This window comes from Chelonia mydas, chromosome 1 (assembly GCF_015237465.2).
Source record: "Chelonia mydas isolate rCheMyd1 chromosome 1, rCheMyd1.pri.v2, whole genome shotgun sequence".
In the NCBI taxonomy this organism is placed as follows: Eukaryota; Metazoa; Chordata; order Testudines; family Cheloniidae; genus Chelonia; species Chelonia mydas.
Window position 1 is genome coordinate 137,846,490 of NC_057849.1, and position 16,672 is coordinate 137,863,161.

The window sequence follows — 16,672 nt, forward strand, 5'->3', positions numbered from 1 at the left end:
TGTCACCCAGGAAGACAAAGGAAACCAGCACCTTGTACTTCTGTGGAAGGTCCTGACTGAGAGAAAGTCAGGCGTGGCTGGAAAGAAAAAGATTGGTAAGAAATCTACCTCAAACAAAGGCTGTAGCTTGTTGAGTTAAGTCTTAGCCACTAGAAAGTGTATTTTTACTTTTGTCTGTAACCCTTTCTGTCTTTATTCCTTCTACTTGCTCTCACTTAACCTATGCCCTTTTGTTAATACCCTTGTTTTATTTTTACAAAAAAAACCCCAACAACTCCTCAGTGGTATGCTTGAAGGGAAGGGTGTATTTACCCCAGTTAAGGTAAAAAGCTCTAATCGGCTTTTGTCTCTTTGAATGAGCAAACGAACTATATTATTTCTCTGAGTGTTCCAGAAGAAGGCAGGACACTTCAGGGAAGACAGTTTTGGAGAAATTTGGGACTGGAGGTGTGTTAGGGTCACTTGGCTAGCAGTAACCAAGGCTGCTAGAGACCAGTGTGTGGCTGTGGTGAAACAAGCAGGCAGTTGGAGTCAGTTGCTGAACCAGGGCTGCTTACCACATAGATACTCAGGACATGCTTGCAGGCACACAGGGTCACTGGGCAGATCGTGGCACAACCCCTTACTGGTCAGGGATTGCACTCAAAAACCTCCTCCCTCCCCAAGGCGCCCATGGATTAGTGGCCCACCTGTGCCATTTCCAGTCCTCCCCTGGCTCAGATGAAGTCCCCCTTCTGCCTCCTCAACGCAAAGGAGGGAAACCCTTAAAGGAGTCATGACTCCCATTTGTTCCTCCCCTCATATGCCTAATGTCTGGTAGTTTTTAGAGAAATGTGGAAGGGAGAGAGGATTTTTCTGGTTTTGTCTTTTTAAAGAAAACTAGAGCCTCCTAAGCCAAATAAAGAAACAGCTTCCCTAAAAGAACATTTTATGAAGTAAAAGTCTGAAGTGAGAGTCCAGTACTTTACCTCTGTCCATTAAATGCTGGTGCATCACCAGGCACCTCTGCTGTTAATCCTGCCCCGTGATCAGAATTAACACGGAGGAGCACAAAAGCTCTATGACCGATTAACTGAACATCATCAAAATGGAGGAGGTTCATTGCATAGGCAAAAGTCACAAAGATACCAATTCTCAGCACTACAGTTCTGAACAATATATACGGCTCACCCCCTCCACTGCCTCAGAGAATAGTACTGACCTCACGGTGCTGCCACGACTATAGTGGCTCTTAATTCTAAAATGTATTGAAAGAATAAGAATAGAGCATTTCTAGTCAAAGCATTTATTCTGCAGGGAGCAACCCTACAGTGCTCCTCCTCTGCAACCCACACGGGAAATATCTGGGGAGTGGTGTGTGTGGGGGGGGGGGCGGGCACTCTGTTCCATACCTTTACTTCTGGTGTTTCACTCTTTCTTGTTCTCTTCATTATTTCATCTATTCGCTAGAAAGCAATGTAAATCAATCACATCAGAAGGTTACAAGGCAGACATGCTATGTAGCTGGGATAGAGGACTCATGGGATTGGTAATAGGTAGCAGGAAAGGTTGATTTAACTCTGGTGTCACAAACTTATCTCTGCCCTCACTAGAAAGGAAAAAGATGACAGAAGGTACATCTACACTGCAATAAAAGACCTGCAGCATGGTTGTGGCTGGCCTGGGTTAGCTGAATTGGATTTACATGGCTAAAAATGGCAGTGCCGGTGTTTGAGCTCAGGCAGGACCCCAGGCTTTAGGACCCCAAAAGGGGGGGTGAGTCTCAGAGGATGAGCTCCAGGCCGAAGGCATACACTGCAATTTCTGGCCCTGCAGCCCAAGTCCCTGCGAACCCAAGTCAATTCATCCAGGTTCTAAGACTCGGTGCTGTGGGATTTTTATTGCAGTGTAGATGTACCCAGAGAAGAAGAGGGGAAGAAGAGAAGGGACCTCTCTATGCAATCACAATTCCAACAAACTGAATTTCTCACCAGGTGCAAATCAGTAGATAAAAAATAAATAAAAAGGTTTGTGATTATGAGCTCCCTGTGCCCAGGTCCTGAATGAAAAGTTTGTCAGCTGAATACTAATTGCTCAAGTGTCTAACTACTGCTTCTTCAGACCACAAAGTCAGCAGTAGTCCTCTAGTATTGCAATCCATTTGCTATTTAAAATGAAACACTATTATATAGTTGTACCAATTTTGTTTATTTTGGGCGTAGGGGAGAACAAAACATGTAAAGTTACTCCTGTCAGAAATGTGTCAGATACAGCTGTAAAATCCATTTTTAATTCTTGTTAATTCATCAAATGCATTATGTCTTTGCCCAGAGAGTTATGTACTTAAAGTAAACTATTTTAGATTTAAAGACATCACTTCTAGTTCCTGTGTGCCAATGTACAAGTGGCTGACCCTACTAAAGTTAAACCCCTCCATCCTCCAAGACTAATAATTTGGAATGAAACTGGAAGAAAACACACAAAAGGGAAGGCTTTTATAACACCTTTCCAGGCATCTCTTAACTAAGCTAAAGACAAAGATTTCTACAAATCTGGGGGAAATTCTGTCCGGCCACCCACAGGCATGCAGTGTGACTACGCACTACGTGGATGCTTTGCAGGGTGTGGATATGGAGTTACATAGAACCACCAGCCATTTCCTTACATGAGGGAAACAGCTGCAGTAGTGGACATAGAGTGGCTCTGCTGTTGCTCCTCCATCCCCTCAGAGTAGAGTGGGAGGAGAATGCTTTTTCCAACTGGATAACATACTCTTTTTTTCTGCAGAGTACAAATCCACTTTCTCAATTAAAAACTGCATATTTATTTAACGCAAACACACCCCTATTACTGTTTTTAACTTTCTGTGGCTTATAAATTTGAGTGTTAACCACCGCTCCGCTTGTATGTTATATCCTCTTCTCCTACCCTTTGTCTTGTCCATTTATACCCATTCTCCTACCCTTTGTCTTGTAAGCTCCTCAGGGCAGGAACAGTCCAATACTTTGTTTATACAGTGCCTAGAACAATTGGGCCCCATTCTCAGTGGACCCCTAGGCACCGCCATAACATTTATGAATTAAAAATAATAATAAAAAAACAACTAATAAATTTGCTACAAACTCTGAGGTACATGTTGCTCCAGGTTGAAAACTAGTTAATATGGATTAGGTTTAAAAAAAACCAACAACCCGTGAACTCTGCCTACTCAACTGAATGTTTGTTTTGGATATTTTGGGGCAGGTTTCTGGATTTATGTATTTAAAATAACAAAGGTACTAGTTCTTTTAAACTGGAGATGAACATCTACCTTCTTTCTCTCCAGTCTTTCTTGCTCAATCTGCTGCATGATTTGTTCCCTTTCCAGCCGCATGTGTTCAGCTGCCTCTCGGGCCTTTGCTTCAGCTTCTTCTCTCTAATTAAAATGTGTAAGTTAAGGTAGAGCCATTATTTATTTTAGACAAATTATCAGATTCTATAAAATCTTGCATAGCCTGCCAGGTATGTATTATTGGCATATCTCCATCAGCAAGCATCTTACAAAAGAGGAAGAGTTTTCAGTTTCATTAGACTGCATGTTCCATTTTAAAAGGAATCACTGAAGAAATTTCTAGATTACATTTTATCTTCACTACAGTGTCCCTCTGCTTTCCGCCTGATCTGAAAAGCAATGGACTCTAAGCTATTAAGTGCTCTTCAATAACTTTTCCACACTAGTAGCTTTTTATAACATTCATAAATAAAGATGGGGCCCCAATTTTCTGAAATGATGAGCACACCAAGTTTCCAGTGATTCAACTGGAGTTGCTGTTCTCAGAACATCTGAAAATCAGGCCCATTGCTTGTAGGCAGATTGTATTTTAGATTTCTGGTCCTTTAACAGGAGTTCTTGCAAGAGGTATCTTGTACCTGTTTTTCAAGCTTGGCCTGCAGTTCTTTTTCTTGCTTTTCCTTTAGCATTTTTTCTTCCTCAGCTCTCCTTCTGGCATCCTCTTCTGCTTTTCTCCTAGCCTCTTCCTCTTCACGCCTTCTTTCCTCCTCTCTCTTACGAGCTTCTTCTTCTAGGCGAATTCTCTCTTCTTCTGCCTTTCTTTTCAGCTCCTCTCTCTCTAGCCTTCAAAAACACAGCAGCACATTTAAAAATGCAGCACATGTTGCACTTTGTTTAACAGAACTCAAAGGCGCACAGAATGCATACACTGTATGTACAGAATGCAATTTGGCTGCGAATATATGCTTCTACATACATTTGTATGGAATGGGCTCTGACACAATGGAGGGACTGGCCACAACTCCATAGTTCAAGTTGCAACCAAGCTTCCATTCTAAGCCTTATTTTCACCCCATCTAATGTTCTGCAGGGATAACATTTCCCTTTGAACACTGATGTGACTAAAGCGGGACAGAACAAGAAATGTGTTTGTAATTTCAACTACAGTATGTAGAACTAAACATTTTTCAAGCTCTGAGTAGTTAAAAAGGACCCTTATTCCCACTTTTGCCTTATGATAGCCTCACCTCACTCCAGTCCACCTGAGGAATACAGTTATTTTTGAACATACAAATGCCCTCCCTTGGTGAAAATAGTGAGAGACAGCCCCAGAAGGAAGGGAAAGCACATACCTGACAATGCCTCCTTCATTAGCTTTCTAAGCTGTGTATTTGCGATGCTGAGGGTCTGACAGGTCCCATTTTGGGATCAGGAAAGAATTTTTCCCATTGGGCCAAACTGACTGAGGCCCAGTGGTTCAATCTTTTCACCCTCCTCACAGCATCATGGAGTTAGATTAGAAGAAATAGGATTTGGAATTTTAATATTAGCAATTTATAGGAACTGTTAGTTTGTCACAATTTTCAGCTGGTGTCCAGTGTGGGGAAAGGCTAAAAGAGCCAGCTTCCTGAGGTAAGAGAGACCTGGGATTTTGCTGGTGGCCCTTGCATCTCTGGGAAAAGGGAAGATCTGAAATCTTTGCAGACCAAACCTTCAGTATCATCTAATCCCCTCGGGGGGAGAGGGTGAGAGATTCAGAAGTGGGCTATGTCGTAGGGGTAGTCTGAGCAGGTTCTCTCCCCAGCTATTGATTATATGATGTGAGACCTGCAACTGCTGAGTTAAATGTGTGGTATGATGGGTGGGACACACACAATGCCCTTCCCCAGTGTTAAGTCAATAAAGTTGTGACCTGCTGCTTAAATCCATCCCTGTTTCTGTTTTAATTCACTTGTGTGTCCTGCTCAATTCATGAGTGCATGTGTCCAGAAACAATACCTCATGACACGGAGAGCTAAGGGGGTCAGGAGTACAGAAACTCATGTCTATTAGCTCCACAGAGCACTTGGACTAGGGGTAAAACTCCTAGCTTTTGAATTGCTTAAAGTTTTGTACTTTTACAAGTAAACTGGCTTAAAAAAAAATCAACCAAGTTTAGAGCCTCAGCACTTCAAATTTTACATGTATAAAGTTTGACGCACTTAACAGGAGAGATTGCACACTACGTTGCATCTGTACACATAAAACCTTAAGGAGGTCAGTATAGTTGGAAGCTAACCCTTCCATACAGTGCTAAGCCTCTCATGGTCCTTGGGTTACATGGCTGTCCTTGGAGCTCTCTCTCCCCGGTGCAATTTTAGCCAGGCAGTCTAGGGACCACGGGGTGCTTAACAGCTCAGTAAGGAAGCAGGAGGTAGGAGTGGACTGCATGGTAGTTGATCTGTAAATAAAACAATCAATTCAGGCTAGAATGAGCTGAGAGCACTGCAGTATATTCATACTCCCTTAGCCACAGGGAAAGAGAGGTGAGGGAAAGGATCTAGTACTACACTGTGATATGGGATAGGGACTCCTATCAGTTGTGAAGGAGCAATGACAAGCTCTGAATTAAATTCCATTCAGTCCTCCAGGGCCAGAAGGATAGACGCTTTAGATGTGTGGGAGGGTAAAGTGGGGAAAGAGTGAGAAGCCTCCGGCCTTCTACAGGGATAAAAACACACGTTTCTATTGCACTCGATATAAAAAGACTTGAGTAATTAGTTATTTAAGTCAAATTTTTAAAAACATGAGGGCCTAAGTTTAGGCTCCTGAGTAGCTGGCTTGATTTTCAAAAGTACTGAGCTCCCATAACAGATAAGCTCTTAGGGATTCTCTCTATTACTATGTGTTTGTGTAACCCACACACCCCCTAGGTGTGGTGTTCTGTGCCATCTAGCGGGGGCGGGGGGGAAGGAGGAAGAAGGAAGAGAAAGAGAGAAAGAGAAAGAGAACAAGAAAGAGACAGAGGCTCTGCTCTATAGCCTTAGCTAGGAGCCAGTTGGCTTTAGAGGCTCCTGCACTAAGCTCCAGAGGTCCCAGGTTTGATCCCGCCCACCAACGACCAGGGTCTGTCAGCGTTACATTTGTACAGTACTTTTTTATAATGGGCCACTGACCTTCGATGTCTGGGTGCTAATGACTACCACCACGGTTTTCTTTTCTTTTTTTTTTTTTTTTAAATGACAGCAAGTACCTTTCCCGCTCTTCTCTCTCCTGTCTCTCCTGTTCTTCTTGTTCTTTCAGCAGACGAGCCTGCCGTCTTTTCTCTGCCAGAATTTTTGTAGCTTCTTCTGCATCAGTAGTTCCTGCTGTGAGCTTCCCTGGTGGAGCATTGTGATTCGTCAGGAAATGAAAAAAGCAGCACAGTACATACATATTATACTTTATAACATGTATTCAATAAGCATGTTATCTTTTCGCAGTAGCCTACTGTTTCCCTTTCCCCCATATCCACCTCACAAGTACTTTTTTATATCCTTCATGCACTGGAAATGTCTTAGGGTGGGGTCTTTATTTTGTGTATGTCTATAAAGTACCAGGCACTTTAAAGAGGCTGACACAGACATAGAAATAAGATTAATATAAAAATAACTTCATTGTGTGGTGAAGTATTTTAGGTCACAACTGCTGTAGAGATTGAGCAGCATCTTAAAAGAAAGAAGTAGGCAATATTTTCAAGTGGCATCCACTGTCGAGCTAAATGGACCCTGATCCTGCTCAGGCAGAGCCCAGTACTTCAGGGAAGTACCAGACAGAATAAAGGTAAGTTCTGAAAACCTGTCTGAAGTGTAAGGAGTGATCAAGGAGCTCATTTTTCTAAGGACCATTGACTTCAAATGATTAGCACAGATGAAGCTGAAGCACCTTGTTAGCATGAAAAACAAAAATGGAAAAAAAAAAAGGGGGATGTTTAACTGACCATTTTGATACGAAGAGGATAGTAAAGAAAAAAGTTTTAATCCAAAAGTGGCAAGATTATAATAATAATAATAATAATAATAATAATAATTAAAAAAAAGCCTAGACTAGGCTTCTAAATCCACACTTGGGCATCTAAATAAGGTGACCTGATTTTCAAAACCATGCACTCTTGATGACAATGGCTAACTTCAGGCTCTTATTTTTGAAAACCTTGGTCCATGAGATGCACTGATGGGAATCCTCAGTTTGGCCACCTCATGTTGCATTTTTATCATTAAGAGTTTATCCACGTTGCCACAGTGGAAATTATATAACTAGTGATCTCAATAGATACTCCAAACTTCAGATTTACAAGTAGCTTTAGGAAAAGAAAGAAATGCCCTTGTTTAAAGTATCATGTACCAGCAGCAGCTTTAGATAGATCCTTGCAGCAAAACTCACCTTCACCGCTTTCAGTCTTTCCTGCAGAAGGCACATGTTTCTCAGCAACTGCTTGGCCCACCTCCTCCTCAGTGGAAGATAGCTGGGGTTTGTGGCTAGTGGTGTTCTCTTTCTCCTTGTCTGCTTTCTTTTTAGGAGTCTCCTGGTTGAGATTAGAGGTGACACGGTGCTTCACAGGAGATGCAGGATATTGTTTAACATTTTTAGGAGACTGTGGATACGTCTTTGTAACTGTCCTGGGGTTGGGGAGGGAGAGGGAGGACGAAAGGGAAAGAAAAGTCACACACACCATAAATTATATGTGATTTAGTAAGAATTTCTATCTTAACAGATATTTGCTACTCCTTTCTTGTAGGCTTTGACACAGTATCTCAGACTATCAAGGAAATGAAATGTTAGTGATAAGGAGAGTGTGTTTATATATAGATATAGAAATAGAAGAGTATGTAACTTACTGGCTTGAATTTATTGAATTTATTATATATACATACGTACACGCCCAACCCCACATGTCTAAAGCTTTACCTGGAGTAGGCCAGGTTTGATCCAGATCACTCATTAAGTGCTTCGATCGGCATCATGCCTATCATAAACTGGACACTGAAAACTCAGGTATTAGAAATTTTTTTGTTGCACTGCGTAAGCAGTGGCAATGGTGCTGATAATGGATTTTGGGTAAGCACATGCCATAGATAGCTTATCATCATAATACTCTGTCCAAGGTGTGCTTTTTATGCTATTTCCTTAAAAATATGCACATATTAAAGAACAGAGATTACAAGGAAACAAACATGGATAAGAGGAAATACTATCTGTTATTTATATAGCATCAATAATGTGCTAAATACTTTAAATACTTGTAAAGTTGACAAAAAATCCTGTACAATTCTCTGCCTTAGAATACTGATGCAAACGGTTTATTATCTTTCAAAAAATATAAATTATATGAACTCCATATTAAAAATATCTATATTAAGAGAGCATATATACATATGAATATATATATTCACTTTGCACCCTTGAGGCTATGCAATTATGATACAATTTTAATTACATAATCACATTTTTCATATAACATAATAGAATATACAATTTACTGTACCATAGTATAATGTTTTCTGTAACCTTATTCAGGGAGCTACCACACATAGCAAATTTCAACAAGTTATGAATAACTGAAAATAAATGGGTTAAATGGAAACCTTTATGCAAATGTATCTGCAGCTTGAAGTGATCAGACACTACTATAAGAATAGGATCTTGAACTGCACTAGCCAAGATAGAAAGTTTTAGGGGTTATTATCTCCATGTTTCAGGTCATAAATTGATCACCAGGAAAAGTTTCTTTCCCTCATGTTGTTTTGCACCATTAGTTGCGTTATTGTCATCTTTAAGAGGCCACTCTCAGACCCAAGTCAGCTAGTCTGCAGCAGTGCGATCCAGGGAAGAAGAGGAGCTGCAGGGAGGCTGGACAGCAGTGCTGAGGCAATACAGCAGGGTGGAGACAAAAAGCCATTATGCCAATACCCCTTGGGTCTCTCAGATTCCCCAAGATCCATGGATTTGGGGATAGACAGCCCTGAGCCCCCAAAGAAAGGATCAGAAGGAAACTTTTCACTGAGTTTCTATTCCCCTGCATGGATTACTCACACTTAAGGGAGTATTGGACCCTAAGAATACAAGCGTTGTTTTTTGAGAGAAAGAGAGAGAGAGAGAGAGAGAGAATGAACATTGATATGTGGAAATAACTTGATTAACTAGTTAAAGCTCTGGGAAGATCAGTACAATGCAGTTTTGGAATACCACGCCTACCCCTCCCATACAAATTACAGATCAGATTTTGCATAATCATCTTGAACATAGCAAATAATTCAACAGACATCACTAGGTTAGATTTCAAAGTAGCAGCCGTGTTAGTCTGTATCCGCAAAAAGAAAAGGAGTACTTGTGGCACCTTAGAGACTAACAAATTTATTAGAGCATAAGCTTTCGTGAGCTACAGCTCACTTCATCGGATGCATACAATGAAAAATATAGTGGGGAGATTTTATATACACAGAGAACATGAAACAATGGGTATTACCATACAGACTGTAACAAGAGTGATCAGAAAAGGTGAGCTATTACCAGCAGGAGAGCGGGGGGGGGGGGGGGGAGGGGGGGCGGGGCACGGACCTTTTGAAGTGATAATCAAGGTGGGCCATTTCCAGCACTTTACAAGAACAGCAGGAGGGGAAATAAACAAGGGGAAATAGTTTTACTTTGTGTAATGACACATCTACTCCCAGTCTTTATTCAAGCCTAACTTAATTGTATCCAGGTTGTAAATTAATTCCAATTCAGCAGTCTCTCGTTGGAGTCCGTTTTTGAAGTTTTTTTGTTGAAGAATTGCCACTTTTAGGTCTGGAATCGAGCGACCAAAGAGACTGAAGTGTTCTCCGACTGGTTTCTGAATGTTATAATTCTTGACGTCTGATTTGTGTCCATTTTTTCTTTTACGTAGAGACTGTCCAGTTTGGCCACTGTACATGGCAGAGGGGCATTGCTGGCACATGATGGCATATATCACATTGGTAGATGTGCAGGTGAACAAGCTTCTGATAGTGTGGCTGATGTGATTAGGCCCCATGATGGTGTCCCCTAAATAGATATGTGGACACAGTTGGCAACGGGCTTTGTTGCAAGGAAAGGTTCCTCGGTTAGTATTTTTGTTGTGTGGCGTGTGGTTGCCGGTGAGTATTTGCTTCAGGTTGGGGGGCTGTCTGCAAGCAAGGACTGGCCTGTCTCCCAAGATCTGTGAGAGTGATGGGTCATCCTTCAGGATAGGTTGTAGATCCTTGATGATGCATTGGAGAGGTTTTAGTTGGGGGCTGAAGGTGATGGCTAGTGACGTTCTGTTATTTCTCTTTGTTGGGCCTGTCCTGTAGTAGGTAACTTCTGGGTACTCTTCTGGCTCTGCCAATCTGTTTCTTCACTTCAGCAGGTGCGTATTGTAGTTTAAGAATGCTTGATAGAGATCTTGTAGGTGTTTGTCTCCTTTTCTTTTCACTCGGTTAGACTAACTTTTCAATCTGAGGAGGGACAGATTTCTCTATCTTCTCAACTAGCCCCTTAAGTTTATAGGAATAATTTTCTGGGGGTCAAAGCATGGCATCTCCTCTAGTCTGACTGTAGAAACATTTGTCTGGAGAAGGAGGGAGTGAGAAAGAGACTCTAGAAGAGACTTATTGGCCTTCCTCTCCTACAAGCTCATGGAGTCAGAAGGCCGAAGGCTTGGGGAGGATTCTCCAGGGGTGAGAGGAAATGGGAACCTGTGCAGACAGTGCCTCCTCATGCACATCCACTGCTAGGATCTGTGGGCACAGTCGCCTGTTCTTGGCACAGCTGAGCGTGGGTACATTTCTGCTTTTTTACCTCTCAATTCTGTTCCCTCTCAAATATCTTAATTTAACTAGTCAAGGAAGAAGAAAAGGAGTACTTGTGGCACCTTAGAGACTAACCAATTTATTTGAGCATAAGCTTTCGTGAGCTACAGCTCACTTCATCGGATGCATAAAGATGAAGTGAGCTGTAGCTCACGAAAGCTTATGCTCTAAGGTGCCACAAGTACTCCTTTTCTTTTTGCGAATACAGACTAACACGGCTGTTACTCTGAAACTAGTCAAGGAAGGATTGTCTTATTGAAAGACTTGGCAAGTTGACAGAAAGTTACAAAGAGCAAAGTCCTTTTTTTGTAACCTTTGCTTTACTTTAGAAGTAAACTATCAAACATCTTTGAAGACTCTACTTAGTATTTAACGAGGAGCAATAGATAAACACTCTATATAAATTTTTGCCCGACTCAACCTTTAAATTTCTCCTTATCCACTCCTTAGGCCATTTTACCTGCAAGACTTTCTATTGGATTACTATTGTATATTTACAATTACTATATTTAGAAAATGTATCCAGAAATAGGTGAGGAATTTACAGTTAACCCTAAGTGAACCCCACCATAAGAAGCAGCAATTAAGAGAGATGCACGTTGTCATCTCTCCTTCCGACCTATCCTACTGAGCCATTCATTCGACAAAGGAAACGTGCACAAAAACTTGGCATTGCAGAATGGCGTGGAGGGCTATACAGCCTTGCAAAATCTGCAATACCACTGCGTACGAACTGAATGAAATGACAAAGTTTCTAAGTACTATGGTTCTGTTCATACAAATTTGCATTTAAAACCCTGGGCCCAAATTTTTGTATGTAAAACTGGAACTACCCAATTTTGTATGAACAAATTTGTCTTCTGCATGCACAAGTGACTGCACAAACATTTAAATCTCTTTGAAAATGTATCTCTCAGTGAGTAATTATATATGAATTCAATTGGACTTCCCCTCCCAGACTCTTCCTTTTCCACTGTTAATAACTGTATTATTTTCCCCACATCCTCCAGTATTGCAATCTTGGTGTCATGCAACTCCTATCTCTTCTCCCTCCACATATAGCCTGATAATTAATCCTGCAATTTGATTTTTAATATCTATAAAATAAACTGCTCCTCTTCATTCTAATTAAAAAGACTGTTAAGTAAATTAAGTAATCCTTTAGCAGTGACAAAAAAGAAAAAGCATGGACAAAGGTCATCTACCACTTTGATTAGTACAATCTCTCCTTCATGGCATTCTGCTCCAGCCTCTCCTTATGCTGAAAAAGTCATGGGTTCTGCTACTTTAGCAGTGCCATGTGCCTTTTTGAATTCCTGCACTGGCTTTCCTTCAGCTTCCACCTCCTAACTTCTGATTCCCATCCTTATGGTGCTGTACAACCCTGCTCCTGCCTATCATTTGAATCTCTCCTTCAAACACAGCTTCTGTGAGGTGTTTCAGAATAGCACACAACAGGAATTTAACTATTCTAAGAGTATGTCTACAATAGGAAAATAATTCACATTTAGAAACATGTGAGCTAACTTTTTTTAAACCTGAACTTTGCACCTAGGACAGACACAGTTTGAAAGTGTGTTCGCTGATCATGGTTGACGCTAGTGGGGAGCCCAGGTTTGGCCACAACCAGCTAACACACTTTTAAACTGTGTTTGTACTAGGTGCAAAGTCCTTGTTTAAAATCAGGTTATCAAACATGTTTTCAGACATGACCTATTTTCCCAGGGTAACATTTACAAAGCACTTACATGATTTAGATATCCAAGTTCTATTTTCAAAAGTAATGTGGCACTTAGGAGCCTGATTTTCACGGAAAGTCATTTTTCAAAATGGGACTTAGGTTCCTTTAAAAGATATGCCCCTAGTCTAGACAGACCTGAAGTGGGGGGAGGGGGAATTATGTATCCAAACAACTTCTTTAACAGTCCATTCTCCAAGCAAAGCCTATTGACCGAACTTTCCCCTTTTTGTTCTTTGCACTCCCCTTCTATCTGTGTGTGTCCAAATTTCATTTGAGTTAGAACGTAAAACATTTCCTTGAGGAAATGACCTTGTTTTATTCACACGTTAAATATCATGCACACCTATGACACAAAATAAATAAATAAAAATAAATGAAATATATCAGCTACATAGAGAAAACCTTTCAGCTTTCATGTGTGTGCGCGCATGTGTGGTAATGTTCAAGGTTAAAGCTAAAACCGTCCCTATATTTTTTATTTAATAAAATAAAATTTGTAAATAAAAACTGATAGCCATCCCTCAGTCTATCCTGTTCTGTAGCACAGAAGATATTACTTCCCAACCAGATTGCATTCACCCTCTACCTCAGTTTCTTGGATCACCTTCTCCATTTCAGAACACATTTCTGGCAACTCTGTTTTAGGTGTTGTGACAGGAGGAGAAACAGTCATATAACTAAGGCGGAGTCATCACGTTTAGCATTACCACAGCAGTAATTATATTCTGATTAAGGGATGACAACAATTTTATATTAAAGAGGTTGGTAAGCAACGAGCCTAGTAATAAGCAATTAAATCTCTTGATCTACTTTGAGGACCAGGACAGAAGGCACCGCATACTACACTGGAGCCAAAACGTGAGTTAAAATGGTGACTTGAGCAATAAATCTCTCCACATTTTATTGTGTGGTTGTCTGAGGAGAGGAAAGGAGAACAGTGGTTGACTTGCTTTGATATTTGCTAAAAGCCAGAAATAAAACCTATAACTCAACTGTAAAAATGACAATACTGCAGTGTGACAGAGGAACAGCAGTTCCACAAAATTTATATCAGCAATAAGAATCTGCATTCTGAAGTTTTCAAATCCCACAGTAGGTGCCAGTCAGAAATACAGAAAAAGGAACATTGCTTTGATTTGATGGTTTTTTCTTTGCATTTAAGAGCACCGTAAATTGACACCTCTAGCATTCCTCTATTCCAAGATGCCAGTAGGGGTCATTATTTGAAGCAAGTTTCTCCTTTTCTCCTCTTCTTTTTACTGAAAGGATTAACCCAAATGTCTAGAGCCCTGAGTGGATACAAAAATTTGTATACACATCTGATCTGCAAAACTTGTCTGCAGATATCCGCGGATTTGCAGGGCTCTACTAACAGCTCCACAGGTCACCGCGCAGTGACGCAGGGGTATGCCAAGCACCTGCTTCCCAACTGCCCTCCACTTCTCCCCAGAGACCTCCTGCCCTGCCACCATGCTGTACCTCCTTCCCCACTCCAGGCAGGGAGACTACAATCCTGGGCCCTCATAGCACCGCCCTCCCAGTGGGAGGCTCAGACACCCCTACGCAGCTGCGGTGGCTCTAACGCACACAGACCAGGCCAGGATAGACAGTGGCAACAACTACTCTCCTCACAGTGCCTGCCGTCGCTGCCCACTAATTTAAAAGTACAACCACATCTCTTTCAAAATGGCGTTTGGCTCTCTCCCTTCTGGGAGTTGTAGTTCACCTCCTCTGTCTGAGCAAGCAGGGGACAACAACTCCCATATTGCCACATATCACAGCCGGCTGCTGCGTGATTCAGAGAGCCAAGCTGGAGCCTGAGGGCTGGGTGACAGCCGCTCCATTCAGGTGAGTGTGTGATGCAGAGCCTTACACAGATACAAAATTTTTATCCTCATCTGAGCCATGAACCGCAACAATGGTCTGTGGATACAAAGCAGATATCCGTGGATTTGCAGGGCTCTACGAATGTGTGAATACAAAATAGGATTATTAGAAAAAAAAATATATATAAAGCAATCTTTGGCATGATCCATACTTTCTTTCTTGATGGTTTGGTGGTGGTGGTTTTCTTTATTTTTTTTGGTGAACTAGAAACAGGGAATGCAATCCTAGAAGGAAGATGGAAGCTTAGGGTACTTTATGACTCATGGGATCAGGCTGAGAGAGACAAGAAAATTCTATAGAAAAGGATCCTTTATCAATGACAAATAAACCCCAGGAGGAATTGGTAACACAGTAAGTTACCTGAATGTAAATACATGAAGCAGGGACAGCTGTGGAAGAGGCATTCTCCTCCCACCTACAGCATGGAATTTTTCTGATAGGCTAATTAACATACCCACCTTTCCTCCCTGTTCTGACAAACCTTCCTTTGGCAGTGTTCTGGGGGCAGCTGGTGGGGAAACCCTGTCAGCATAACTCTTGCTGTTGCTGTACTGACATGGCACCAGAAGAAGCAGAGCAAGGGCAAACACCAACACAGGGGCACAAGCCCTCCAAAGGGTCTGAGGATTCACTGGTGTTTGTGGGTCAACACCTGCCACTTCTAAGGCGGAAAAGATGACCCCCGCATGGCAGAAGAATGTGCAGGAAACTCCACAGGAGGAGTTCTGAGGTTATTTTAGCTGAAGCAAGGACAGGTGAGATATATGTCCTGCTGCACCAGAAGATTCATAAGGCTTCAAAATACACAAGAACAAAAAAAGAAAATCTAAGTCTCTCAATATGTGCCAGTCAGAGGTCACGTCCAATTTTATCTAAAGGGAGTAGGGAAGAGAACAATGTGTTGCTTTAAAAGCCAGATTCACAATAGCTCATGAATTGGAAGACCATGCTGTAGTTTAGAAGGCTGATATTAAATCAGAAATGAATAGCTCAGACATCCTGTTTGTTTTATGTTCACTTTAATTCAAACCCAAGAGACTGCCATACTTTCAGGTTTTTCTTTTTGAAAGGATGCTGTCAGACATTCTTTAGCATTAACATGTCTGCTTTTTACGGTTCATAATTTGTAATGTTTTCTCAAGAGCCTGGATGCAAATTTCCCCCTATTGCCAGAGTTTGGTTCATGTCTTCCTTTCATTACTAATAGTTAAGACTAAGATTATGTCATGGAATCCGTGACTTCCACGACCTCCATGACATTGGGGGCCCTGCAGCTGACCAGCCACTGCTGGTTGGGGGGGGGGCGGGGGGGAGACCCTGCTGCAGCAGCCCAACTTCCGCAGATGGTGTGGGACCCCCGGCAGCTGATCAGCTGCCGTTGACCCTTGAGCTGACCAGCTGCCACTGCTGGCAGGGTCCCCCTTGCAGTGTCTCAGCCGCTGCAAGCAGCCGGAACCCCCTCCCCCACAGCTCCCAGCCATCGCCAGCGGCAGCAGAGGGACCCCCAGAGCTGTTCAATTTATTTGAGCATAAGCTTTCGTGAGCTACAGCTCACTTCATCGGATGCATAATAAATGTGTTAGTCTCTAAGGTGCCACAAGTACTCCTTTTCTTTTTGCGAATACAGACTAACACGGCTGTTACTCTGAAACAGAGCTGTTCAGCGGGTGCAGGCAGGGCCCCCCCCCTACAGCTCCCCAGCCTCCAGCTGCGGGGCGGGGAGGGGAGGGGAGCGGGGCAGGTTGCTAGACCCTCCTCCATCCACATTTTGTCAGGGATGTTTTTAGTAAAAGTCAGGGACAGATCATGGGCTTCCGTGGTTTTTTTATTTATTGCCCATGACCTGTCCCTGATTTCTACTACAAATAGCCATGACAAAATCTTAGCCTTACTAATAGTGCACGAACCAACACAGCTTTGCCTGGCTTTACTACTTTGTCTGAATATCCTCATCAGTTAAGTCAACAC

The 16,672-nt window shown here is 42.0% G+C and overlaps 1 protein-coding gene across 12 annotated transcripts in view; it reads right to left on the reverse strand.

Moving 5' to 3' along the window:
- The window catches only part of MAP7D2 (MAP7 domain containing 2), a 125,900-nt gene that overhangs the window by 10,802 nt on the left and 98,426 nt on the right, over nucleotides 1-16,672 (reverse strand). For all 12 annotated transcript variants that reach the window (XM_037901522.2, XM_043537968.1, XM_043537966.1 and 9 more), the window contains 5 exons: nucleotides 7,652-7,887; nucleotides 6,483-6,609; nucleotides 3,889-4,093; nucleotides 3,290-3,394; nucleotides 1,392-1,445 (listed from right to left, as the gene is read on the reverse strand). In XM_037901522.2, coding sequence (XP_037757450.1) covers nucleotides 1,392-1,445; nucleotides 3,290-3,394; nucleotides 3,889-4,093; nucleotides 6,483-6,609; nucleotides 7,652-7,887 — 727 coding nt within the window. The remainder of the gene's footprint in view (nucleotides 1-1,391; nucleotides 1,446-3,289; nucleotides 3,395-3,888; nucleotides 4,094-6,482; nucleotides 6,610-7,651; nucleotides 7,888-16,672) is intronic.